Source organism: Gallus gallus, chromosome 3 (assembly GCF_016699485.2).
Source record: "Gallus gallus isolate bGalGal1 chromosome 3, bGalGal1.mat.broiler.GRCg7b, whole genome shotgun sequence".
NCBI classification, from domain to species: Eukaryota; Metazoa; Chordata; class Aves; order Galliformes; family Phasianidae; genus Gallus; species Gallus gallus.
Window position 1 is genome coordinate 22,254,062 of NC_052534.1, and position 13,263 is coordinate 22,267,324.

At 38.4% G+C, this 13,263-nt stretch overlaps 1 protein-coding gene across 3 annotated transcripts in view; it reads right to left on the reverse strand.

Annotated features, from left to right (window-relative positions):
- HHAT (hedgehog acyltransferase) overlaps window positions 1–13,263 on the reverse strand; it is a 190,419-nt gene that overhangs the window by 48,771 nt on the left and 128,385 nt on the right. For all 3 annotated transcript variants that reach the window (XM_040697385.1, XM_001234560.6, XM_040697386.2), the window contains one exon: window positions 6,251–6,395. In XM_040697385.1, the coding sequence (XP_040553319.1) occupies window positions 6,251–6,395 (145 nt within the window). The remainder of the gene's footprint in view (window positions 1–6,250; window positions 6,396–13,263) is intronic.

Below are 13,263 nucleotides of genomic sequence, written 5' to 3' on the forward strand. Positions count from 1 at the left end.
ATCTTGATCCAAGCAGACATAACTGCACAAGTTCTGGGATTTTACAGATAGAAGGGTATTTCAGTATTGACGTGATTTCAGGATCAGGTCCTAAGAGCTTAAAGACAAATGACAAACTACTGATAATCAACAGCAACTGTTGTATTTAAACATGGCAATGTTTCAACAGTTTGCACGTAGAATGGCAGCCCAAACCAGTACAACAGAAAAGTGGCAGAAGAACATACTTTATTCTTTCAATTCTAAAAAGAAACCAAGCCGAACAAATGTGAATATTTGCTTTTATACAACTCTTGGTCTCTGGGAGGTGAAGGGGGGTGAACTGCCTCTGCATTTCTGCAGACCAAAATTTGGTTTTCTTGGCGTTTTGCCAGCTCACATCCCAGTGAACTGCACCCACTAAGCAAGGTCACAGAAACGATTACAAAAACAAGTTTCCTTCGTGCATGAAGAGGAATGAATCATTCGGAAAACTGTGACATCTTTAGTACTATTCTTGCCACTCTGCAATATTTCTCTAAATTATTCAATCCATCAATATAGCATTCATAAATGTATTTTTGTGGAAAAAAGATGGCCTTAAATTTCTGCATAACCGCAGAAAGTGGGACTTACGAGTGAAAGTGAAAATCTGGAGGATCTGGAATGCTGGAATACCATATGGCAGCTCCCCTAGAGCACCAGATTCCAAACCCAAACAAGGGCCACCTGAAAATACCAACTCTGAACAGCCAGTCATTGCAATAGACCTCCCACCTTCTTCCAGTTGCAAATACATTTGAATGAAGCTTTTGCAAGAGATGCATAGAATACAGAGAAAAGTATCACACAGGAACGCTTCAGCTGATAGATTTTGTGGCCTCCCTTCAGGTCTTTTGCTACTTGATCTCATTCCCCCAAAGACGTTCAAGAAATGCATGGATGTAGCACTGAGGGACTTGGGTTGACAGATCTTAGTGGTCCTTTCCAACCTTAATGATTCTATGACCCCATGATTGTATACACGTGTATGTTATCTGGCAACACCTCAGAGTGAAAATGTCCAACAAAAACTTTCTATTTAATAACACATTCTGACTTATTTGTTCCACTTCATTTAGTTAACTCTCTTCAGCCCTTAAAATGTGTTAAATCTATTAACTAAACTAACTAGCAGTAATCAGATTCTTAAGAGGGAGATGTGAGCGAACTGCTGGTCATCACGAAATATTTTCCCTACACTCATTACTGCAGCAAATGAGGCATGTGATCTGCATCGTTAGTTAGCTTTGGGTAGATACAAACCTGTATGAGCCAGATCACAGCAGACAAAAACTGACACAGGAATATTTTCTTGTTTGTTTTGTTACTGATATCTCTCTCACACAGCAATGGAGTTACAGTAACATAGCTTTTAAATGATTTCATTGGTGAATATAGAAAGGCGTCTCAACCACTAATATAGAAGTGATTCTTTTAGTAGCAATTTTTTTACTGTCTTCAAAACCAAGGGCAAAACTCCTAAAGACAACAGCAGTCCAGGGCCATGTCTTGAAGGATCCTGATATCCTTTGAAATTCACAACTCATTCACTACATGATTTATTTAAAAAGAAACAAATACGTTCAGAGAATAATCTTCAGTACTGTGATACAGTATAATTAATGAGCAACGTAATTTGAGTTTAATGTCATAAGACAATGATCTCCTACTGGTTTTGCCAATTCAAGCCAAAAATTCCACATTTATACATATTACAAATGTACGACACCAAACTCTTTGCCTCTCTCAAAGCTTTGAATCTCCTATGCCACTATCATGGAAATTCCCACTCGTAAGTCAATGGCTAAAATGTTCCATGGAACACAGTATCAGGTAGGGTTGCAGAGAAGTGAAGATATCCATAAAGCTGGTCAGATAGGCACTCCGTAGTGATAAGAAAATCTTTTTACTCGCTATGAATTAACTAAATAAATGGATCCTGATTAGTACAAGATCTGATTTTGCTTAAAGCAAGTTGAAAGAGAAAACTAGAGGCAAAATAAAGGCTTTCCCATTTTCAATTAGGGAAAAATATTAAGCATTTAGAAACCAGCTTTAGTTTTATATAGTACAATTGGTTTTAATTGTTTTTAGAAGTGTTTCTAACAAAAATATTCACATATGCTACTATGTATTCCGTCCTAAATGCTAGAAGGAAAGAGCAAATATGAAAGAGCAAATATTTCCAATTTTCCATGAAAGTATTTCCGGTAGCTTAAAACTGCACCATCACTTCCACTAAGCTGTATCTTGCTCACAGTGCTAAAAGATATTTCTAGCACCTGACTTCAACTTCAAACAGAAACAGTTAGAACGTTACTGAAACTGTTGTTTTATACATCAAAGCCCTTAATTTGCTAAAGAAAATAATATAACCCCCCCAAAATCTTGCTGTGTTGCAAATACATTTCTGTCAGCTGTATCTGCTGATGAACCACCTACAGAAAATAGGGCTTGAAATATGTACAGAGGCCAGTCAGGGGTTCCTCCTACACCAAGACAAAATCAATACTTTCTACATTGCTTGACAGATTTTTCTCTACCTGGAGACTGTCCTCCAAAGATTGCAACCCAACAGCTTGTCTTGATAATGTGTTTTGGTATTTACTGTGCCTCACAGTTTGAAAGTTTCTCCTATCTCAACTAAAGCTTCCCCGCTACCTTTCACAGTCATTTCCAGCCTCTTGAGCTCACTGGAAATGGTGACTAGTTTGTTAACACTTTCTTTTCAGAAATCTCTCTTTAATTCTATCTCCCCTCAGTGCTGTTCTCTCAGAACAAAACAATGTCATTCACTTCAGTTTCATGGCTCCCAGACTCCCCATCATTTTGCTGCATGCTGCTCTCCCTAATTGTCTGATGCTTTTTTTTTTGTAACCCACACTAACCAAAACTGTACATATTTTAAGTTTGAACTTCAGAATGTCAAGCAGAAGAAGAGGTTATTTTATGCATTTCATACTGCTGTCAACATGTCTTGGCATAAGGGTCTATTTTTTTTGGAAGTGGCATGATATTGCCGCTTCACAAAGTTTGCAGCCTGGTACAACGGTCAGAGATATCCTTCAAAGCAGAGCTTCTGCCCAGCCAGACATTCTGGACTCCTGCAGTAAATCATTTCTAACTGGGGGTGAAATTCGCTCTTTGCTGGCTGTCTGCTAAAGGACACGTTCTCAAAGGTTAGACATCCAATCTAATCATAACTAGTCTGTACCAAACGACTCTGAATGCAGTGAAGAGTGACAACGCATCTCATCCCATGCCAAGATGTATGCGGGATGAATTGCCCTCACGAGAGGCACTCTTCTCTTTGCAATACAGTGAGGTAAATTGGATGGTTAAAGACTGGTTTATAGTTGAGTTTAACAACAGCTGTCCAATGTCTAGACAGCTAATCAAAGTAAAATATACCTCACATGCACTGTGTTTTCCACACTGATCTGGATTCTGTTCCTTGTAAACCAAGGAAGGAGCATGAAGCATTTTATACCTTTTGTATCACTCAACATACTTGTCTCTCCTCCCAGCTTATTACCTCCAGCACTGCTTATTAAGGTAATTCATTCTGTTAACCAAAAGCATTACAGTGCTGCCCTTCCAAACAGATCCCACAGCTGTAAGCTAAGTTTTAGAAAGAAGGTGTAAGGCCTATCTAAACAGCTGGAGAAAAAAAATTTAGAGCAAATACATGTAGATAACAAACACAGACACCTGTTCCTGAAATTGACAGTAATGCTTTTAATGATGCTGAGAAATTTATTTTGAAGCCAGATAAATTTATTTTCCATAAGGAGAAAGCAGATGATGAAGAATTACTGCTACCTGGCAGTAATACAACAGAACTCATAATTTCTGTCTGGTATACACTGGGCACGTGAGGTTTTGGAATACTGATATTCACTTCCTTGACAGACCTGAGAATTCCATGCACAATACCTGAAGTTCCACCTAAAACTGGAAATCTGATTTCTGCTTTGAGATGTATTTTATTGCTCAAGTTGGGCATCCATGACCTTGAATAATTTTGCTAGTGATCTACAAATGCCAGTTCTATTTAAAACTGTGTGATGCAAATCTATTCTCCTTCTATTTTCCACCTACTTCTATGCATGCAAGTTTTTCTACAAACAATTCCATGGGATTTGAACAAAAGAAGGAAAACTACTATTCTTGTGCAGCTGATGTGCATGCAGGTGGACAGCCTTCTTTCTGCAGTATTCTTTCATACTGATCTCTACTCCTTACCTCAGAAGGACACGAGTAGGTTTGTATTATGTCTTCTATCAATCAACACTTAAATTTACTTTAAATTGAAGACAACAGTTTTGAACAGTCCTTCAGGACTTGACTGGCCTGCAATGTACAGCATTTATTCATGTGTAGGCAAACTATAGTGGAGCAGGAGTGCAGATGCAATGAAATCTTAGCTGATTTTCAGTTACTGCATGTGAGTTGTGAGAACCAGTAGTAAATATGCTCATGGTCACCTGTGTGATCTGAGGATATAGATAAATCTATGTTAACACCTAGATTTGTATTAGTACAGTAGGAGCTGCACGAAGCAAGAGCTCTTAAGTTCTAAAATTAAAGTTAATTTAACACATCATGGAAACACATCAAGCACGGTGTCCCTACTTGAACAGGATTGTTGGACCAGATGACCTCCAGAGGTCCTTTCCAACCTCAACCAGTACATGAAACAAATTGCAAATAATCCAACTAATTTGTGCTCCCTATCTCAGACACCTGGTATCTCTTAATAAATAACTATATATAAAGTAGAAAAAAACAAAACCAAACAACATCACCACTTCAGAAAAAATAATTAATAATTGATGTGATTTAATACTGTTCTACTTGTTAAAATATTGTCCTTGGATTCGAAAAACAGCATTCAGTAGCTGCTAATATCAGAATTTTATTTAGAAAATACTTTGCATTAAGCTATAAAAATGAAAGCAAAATTTCAGTATATTTTTTTTATCCATAAGATTTGATGCTCAATTCTACTTCCAAACATACTCTCTCAGCTAGTATTTTCACACTGAAAGTATTAGTCAACTAATTGTGAAAAAGGACCAGAATTTAACAGAAAATTAAGCTTTTTTAAAGAAAACAGTGAACAAACCTTTCATGTTTTCAGACCAAAGCACAAACACAAATATACAACCTCATCCTGCCCAGCATTAACAAAAAAACTTCAACTATTTATGCTAAAAATGTGACCACCTCAGTGTTGCTTCAACATTTTTCTCTTAAGCAGAGAAGATAAACAATTCACTTGATCTACATAACTTACTCTTTCATAAGTCTCATCATATGAATATTTTTAAGTAGGACTCCAGCACTGATCACTAAAGCACCACAAGGAATACAAGGAGATAAGACTGCATGAAGGAATACAAGGAGATAAGACTGCATGAAGGAATACAAGGAGATAAGACTGCATGAAGGAATACAAGGAGATAAGACTGCATGAAGGAGCAACGGGGGTCTTCATAAGGGAGAACTTCTAGGCACAGAAGCTTACAAGTACTACTTCAGCAAGGAAGAAGTATTCCTCTACAAGACCTTTGTTTGACAAAGTAGCTCTCTAGCAGCAATAAAAACCTCAGAAATGAACTGGCCTTGCTTATGAGCTCTGGCTAAATAAATAAATGAAGCTGGATTTATCCCATGGTTGAGTTCACAGCACAAAGCTACATACTGCTTTTTCAACAGTGTCACAAGATGATAGTGTCACACAAGATCCTATGTCCTCAGACCCTGGCCTTATATTAGGAAGGTCCCTACCCTGAAAGATCCACAACAATATCAGCCTCAGTCACTGAATTATGCTGTAAAAATGCAGACATAATTCACTAACCATCTGCAGAATCAAAGTGGTTGGCTTTAGTACACCTTCTGTTAATGAACATGAAATACAGAGAAGAAAAAAATCCCACCTGGCTAACCTGTCACACATTTACTATTCAATCTTCAGTGATTTCACTGACAGAGAAGTGCGATAACTCCCTTTCTGTACTTCATGGAAGAAATCCAATGTTACTTTATAGTCACACAGCCCACATCATTATTTAGATTGTATCAGGCAGATTTTTGATGGCTTTGAACAGGAACAGAAAAAAAAAGTTACTCCCAATTTGCACTGAGAAAGAACCTGGCTCAGTCTACCCAGGGTAATTTTTGGAAAGTTCTATTATCTACAAAGCACATAAAATAAACTTGCCTTCCATGAAGATCCTGTTCCAGTAGACTTTTCCAACATGATTTCCTCCAAGAAATATTAGATTTGATAAAATCAACATTGAAGTGCAAACAGATGCTAGGACAGCATGAAGTCGACGATGAACTCTTGGCGAGAAGAAACGTTCCTGAGGGGCAAAACAAAAGGTGCAGATGAAGTTAATAGCCCCTACAATTTTTCAAGCATTGTTAGAAAAAGACATTGTGGTTATGATAAACAACATTTACACACAAGCTTAAATCCTTATGGAATAGTTCCCAAAGCTTTTAACATAGCTAGCAGAACTGCAAGGGGGAAATTTAGACCAGATATTAGCAAGAAATTCTTTACTGTTAGAGTGGTGAGACATTGGAACAGGTTGTCCAGAGAGGTTGTGAATGCCCCCTCCCTGGAAGCAATCAAGGCCAGGCTGGACATGGCTGTGAGCAACCCAATCTAGAATGAGGTGTCCCTGCCTATAGCAGAGGGCTTAGAACTAGGTGATCCTAGAAGTTCCCTCCGGACCAAACCATTCTATGATTCTATGAACTCCCACCAATGCCGTTTAACTTAGGGTAATATTTTATGACAAAAGCAGAGCTGAATCATAAAGTTCAAAGGGACCTGTGGAGATCACCTAGTCCAACACCCCTATTCACAGAAGAGTTAGCTAGAGCAGAACTGTGCCAAGACGGTTTCTTCCACCTTACAATTTGCTATCTATACACATGGTAAGATCCCCCTGAGCCTTCTCTCCTCCAGGCTGAATAGACCCTGCACTCTCAGCCACTCTTTATACAGAAGATCCTCCAGTCCCCTTTCATCACTTTTGCTGTCCTTTCACGGACTCATTCCAATACGTCCATTCCCTTTTTGTACAAGAAAACCCAGAACTGGACACAGTTCTACGTATTTTGTGTCTTAATTTAATCTAAGAAATGCTTCTTAGATGTAGTCCTTGAATGTTTTTTTTTTTTTGTTGACAGTGTAATCAATAAACAACATGCTTCTGGGGCTGATAATACTTTGTAATGGACTCCTTATATAGTAAAGCACGTCAGTACAAAACAGGTAGAGTAAAAAATTTTTTAAGTCACTCATGCTTCGGTTAACTAATTAGACTTCACTGAAAGAATCTAGTCAGATCAGAATTGGTGATTGGATCAAGTCTCTCAATAAACAGATATTTCCACATAAAGATTACTTAAATATATATGCAATCCCAATATCTTTCATTGCAACTATTGCTGCTCATATTTGAGAACTGTAAACACCTGTTGTAAAGCTCCTGTATAGTTGTCCTAATGATCCAAATAAAGCTAGACACTCTCCATCATACACTAGTTTACCTTCTTCTATATTTATATTTTGTATTATTGCCTGAGGCGCAAGTGCAGAGAGGGAGACTGCAGAAAGACTGTGAAAGTAGAAAGCTTTAGCTTTCTCCAGTCCACAGGGGAAATACTACCTCATTACACTACTGCATAAAAAGAAAAATCATGTTTATCACGTCCCCAGGCTGAAAGCCTCTTCACATAGTGCCTGAATCTGCAAAAGACTGAGGGGTTCTTGTGAAGTGATAAGCATTTGCCAGCGCATGGAAACTAAGGAAAATATCAGGAGGCGCTCAGCCTTCACGTCATAAATGTTGATGTTGCAGAAAACAGTCTTGTGACCATAGCATCAAAAAAAGAAACAAAACAAAAAACAGACCAGTAATTAATCTTTAATAGCTGCAGCCAGACTACAATTCATGCTCAGATACCTGAAACAACATTAGAACATGGTCAAAAGAGACTTAAAAATACATTCCTAGACAAATTGCTAGTTTGCTAGTTCTATAAGCATCAGGACAAATGTTTCAACTGCTAGATTATTAAGTTACAAAATTGCAAATAAATGAATTACAAGCATAAAAATATAATTTTAATGTATTATTGCAGAGTAGATCTCTGGTAAATCAAATGTTAGTCCCAGCAGGAACTGTATCTAGTGTATGAGTCAGCCTGAGCCAGCACAAAAACACAGATAGATAAGCTTCTGCTAGCCTGTACGTGCGATACCATAACAGTCAATCCTCTGTACAACACTGGGAAAAACACCCATGGGTGAATACAGAGACTGAAATTTTCCTCTGAAATCTCTGGATCAAAACTAGGGTATCACAGGGAAAGGGCAGAGAATATAAGAAAATTATACAAATATTTATGGGCACAGTTACTTCGTAAAATATCTCCTTCACTTTTTAGTACACTGCACCCCTAAAGTTGCCCATAATGTTTTCTTTCTGTTCCCAGACAGGTAGGGGGTATCTTGTCTCCTTCTGAAATGCACAGTATGAATGTGTATTCCCATATAGCAAAGCATAAACCACACACGGATGAAATGTTCCAAATCTTGCTATTAAGCCTGTGTTAACAGCCAAGTTTAAATAAGAAACAGGTATAGACTTGTTTTGTTATGACCTTTTGTATTCAAAGTCACTCTTCTTACATCATGTTGATCAATCCAGACTGAGTTGTAGCTTACCTATATAGTATACCCCTAGATCTATTCTCACTCTTCTTTTCTCTAACACACTTCTGTATCAACTCCATAGAGAAACAGGTTCAGTTAGGAAAAAGAGTTAGAGATGGGCAATCCATCAGAGTTTGTGTTTGATGGCATTTTCCACTACAGCATAGATTCGAGCTGGTAAGTTTGTGAGGTCTATCTGTTTTGCAATCCAAAGCAGTAAGACTAAGGCAAACAACACCTGGCCAAAAAAGTTCGGATTTTTTTAATGAATACAGTTACTAAAAAAAAAAAGAAACCTGTCACATATAATACATCATGCTCTACAAAAGTGCTATATGTTAAACAGTACAAATGAACCATAATAGCCTCTGGTCATTTATAAGATATAAGGGAGTAGTTTAAGACAGAAACGGTTTAGACAGAAACCAAACCATTTCTGGGCTGTACTGTAGCTAATTTCCATTAATGTTGCTAGGCATCAATCCAAAAAAACAGTACAAATTTTCTTGAGAGTCTCTGATGTCAGTGCAGCTTTTACCCAGCTGCCACAAAGGTAACAAAAAAGTTCTCTTAACCTGTCATGTCATCTGAAAAAGCTAACTATAAGAGTACCTGAGTAGTTACTGTGCTCAAATTATTACACTAGAGGTTTTCATTTATGCATGCAGAAGGACTGAAACTGCTCTTGATATTCCATAGTAACATTTGTGATTTAAATGTCTACCAGCATTTACATCTTTCTGAATATGAAACACCTCATTTTCTTCAAAGTAGACAATATGCTAAAAAACAAAAATCACATCCACAATTCTTTGTTATGCAATTTAATGCCTTTAACAGTTCATTCCATTGCAACAATACAAGCAGCTTTGACTGTGGGAGCATCACAGATCTGCAGTGTCTTTCTGTCTCTTTGCTGTCTCTGCCTCCTCTCTTTTCCTGTTGGAAATACTGTCCGGAAAGTGGAGAAAGAGCACTTCATGTGAAAATGACACTGAAGCTATATCTGCCTGGGTGACACTCTGAAATTTGCCAGTATACATCTTTATGGAGCAAAACAGAGAATCACAACATTTATTTCTTTTTGAACTATCCTTCCAGAGATTTGGTGATCTAAGCATGTAACAAAATCAGAGAGCATGGTAAAGCTGGAGAGGCAGTTGAATGTTTCTCATAGGAACATATGCACTGTGGAATAAGACTGTCAGATACTATGGCCAGCGTGACATGAAACGTGCTTGATACTACAGACTGCAACCGCATAGATTACATTACTTTATTTTCATCTGCCTTTGGTTTTTAAAGGGTGAAAATAGTCTAGTACAATTTTCAGTAGAATAGTCAAAGTTTAAACACAGAATATTTATGACGTAATTAGTATCTACAGATTTAATTCTAACCCAATTAGCCCTAACAGTTGATCTATCTGCAAGAAACTTTGTAAGATAATATAATCTGTGCTGTTTGCTGTGTTGAAGAAGCCAAATAAAGTCACTATGCAAAACCTACTCCTTCCAATATGCTCCACTGCCTCCCAAGCGTACAAAGGGAATTAAGTATTCTTCTCAAGGCCACTAAAGCTCCGTCCTTTCAACTTCCTTTTACTAGAGAAGCAATGCTTAAAAGGTAATTTAATGTTGACTCATCTGTATGTCAAAAGAATAATATTAAATCTTCTTTCCAATGGGCTGTTACAACGGGTTGTAAAGGATTTTGGCAGGGAGGGGATGAAGCAACTGAAATTTGTGGGATGTTACAGACACTGTGTTACAAGAGGAGCATAGATGTGCCCTTACGCATACTAGGAAAATCAGTGGAAGAAAATCTCAAATTGCTAATTGGAGTGCCTATTTTGGAGTGCCTTAGATTAACAGTGTAATCTAAGGACCTGAAGTTCAGCTTTCACTGCCCACTGCTCTCAACTAAAGAATAAGGCCCATTCTTGTTTACTTCTCTACAGAAGTGAGACCAACCAGTCAATCTCAAAAGCACTCTTAAGTGCTTCCTTTCCAAAAATAATTCTAGATAAATAAAGGCCAACTCTTCAGAGTTGATCTCTGAGCCCCGGTAATCACCTCCATTAACACATGAGCAAATACCTCGATGCCTCCCTTGAATCTGGGTCATCCGCAATGCAGCCATTTGCCAAAAATAACAGCAACGCATAAAAGCAAGAGAACAGGAGAAAAACTGAAAGAGAGCGAGGAGCAGATGGGACAGTGGGAAGGGAAGTGATATATCCTGACTAACAGTTATTGGCTATTTTATCTAGCTGCAGTTAGGGACACTGAAATGCAGGGCAGGGTGTGACTGAGCAGCTGGGGGAGCAGATGGGATGGAGGAAAGGCTGAAAGTTGTGACAAAGCTCTGCCAAACAGAACGTCAATGTATTTATTTTCTGAAGTGAGCAGTAGAAATGACAATGGGCTGAGTCCAAGCAGCGCAGCAACTTCTGAAAGCACTTGTTAATGCACACTGTCAATGGGTAATAGTGACAAAAGTGCATTTGAGGGACTGCAGAAATGAAGGGAGGGAGTACATGCAGTCATTAATAAAATGTTGGCAGAAATCAGGCTTAAGAAGCAGCAGGAGCAACGGAAAGGCAGCTGATGAGAGGCTGAAATGCCACTGGGGACCTCCTCCTGCTCTCTGAAACTGAAGGAAGCTGGTAGATAGGATAACAGCAGAGACTTTACCACAAAACAAAAGAAAATAAATTTGCTTTGAATACACAGGAAAAATTGATATTTATGAAATAATGCAGAAGAAATTATGGAATTCCCAGTACTGCTATAACAATAACAAGATAAGGAACAAGCCTGGAAGTAGAACATAAGCAAGATGTGCTACCAAGAACTCATCCACCTACAATGGCAGCAGCAAACGGAAGAGCAAATTTAATTTCTCACCAGCACATACTATACTCTTCAGTAATCATGTAATCCTTCTTGTTTGCCCCACGCTCCATCTAGTTCTAACCCAAACCCAACCCTTTACTTTTGTTTGATCTCTTTTGGAATCTTGTTTTGCTTGCGGTTGTCCCTCCCTTCACCCTAAGTCTAACTATGGCCCGGAGGTCAACTCCCGCTGTTCCCCAAGGCATATACTTTCCTTCCAAGGCAAATGTACAGATTAGCTCCCAGAAGGTTCACACAGGAAGGAGGGCACTGACAACATTTTCCTGAGACAGGATGATGCAAATGACCCGTAATTCCCTACTGACAATACATGACTTCTATAAAAAAAGGACCACACAATTAAAATCAAACAGCTGTCAGTTAAGATCTGCGTTCACAAATAGAACTTGTTTCTGAACTTAGAAATAAATGCTATATATAGTATTTGAAAAGATACTCATCTTCTCTATTGATGCCTTACTAAACATTCACTCATCAAAACGTTGTCTTGCACTAGAACCAGTTCATTTTTAGATTTTCCAAAAGATCTACATTTATAGCATCGCTCAGCAAAGAGCCAAACCCCTTTCAGTCTGAAGAAAGCCTCCTACCAGCTCAAATGTACACGCCACACTTAAGGATGCATGTGTGAAAGCTGACATACACAGAAGTAAATTCCTGTGCTTGTTCCTATATTTCCTCACCACCCTCAAAGAACCTGCCTAAACATTTTTTTAAGAAGTGGCAGCTTGTGAAAAGTGCAAAATGAACAGCACTGAAACACACCATCCGCATTTTTGGTGCTTTTCTTTTTTTCCATTGAGAGCAGGGAATCCAACCAAGTAATGGCAGTGCACATACATATCCATAGATATGCCTTAGCTCCCACCAAGGAGGATGGTTTGCAGAAGTTATGCATTCCCCTCCTTGTCCAGGTTGGCATTCTTATTTTTGTCCTTCTAGTTCCCATTCTGCCTGCTCCAGCTCCCTCATCTCTCATCCACATTTTGGTGTTTTTATCTTTCAAGTTCTATCCAAACTGGAACCTGGTCTAGCTTGTCTAATAATAGTGCAGATTTTTGCATGAGGTTCTGCCCTTATGGTCCTCCTGCCACTGTGAAACCATTAACAACTGACAATACACACTAACAATCCCCATGGAGACATCTGATAAACTCTGCAAATACAGACCTTATTCAAAAGCTTGTAAGATTCTGAGGCTCAGTTATACTGTGCATTATTGCATGTGGTTCTGAAAGGCAGGAGCATGCAACTGCTCCTTGGTACTTTACCTTCTTTTTCCAGTAAAACTAGAATCTGTTGTCTGCACTAATTCTTAAGGTGAACAACAGAACGAGGCTACATTGACATAAAAAAGAACTGCTTTATCAGCATCGCCTTCTTTTCACCCTGTAACATGACTTACTTGCTTCTCAAACTGCATTATGACTAGATCACCAGAAAACTACTTGATGTCTCCAAAGCAGAACGGGAGGTAAATAATGCTGCATGGGAGAAATATTTATATGTTATGACAACTGGCAGCTACATAATGGGGTTCACAGCTAACATTGCTGTCTGAAGCAGAGCAGCAATCACCAG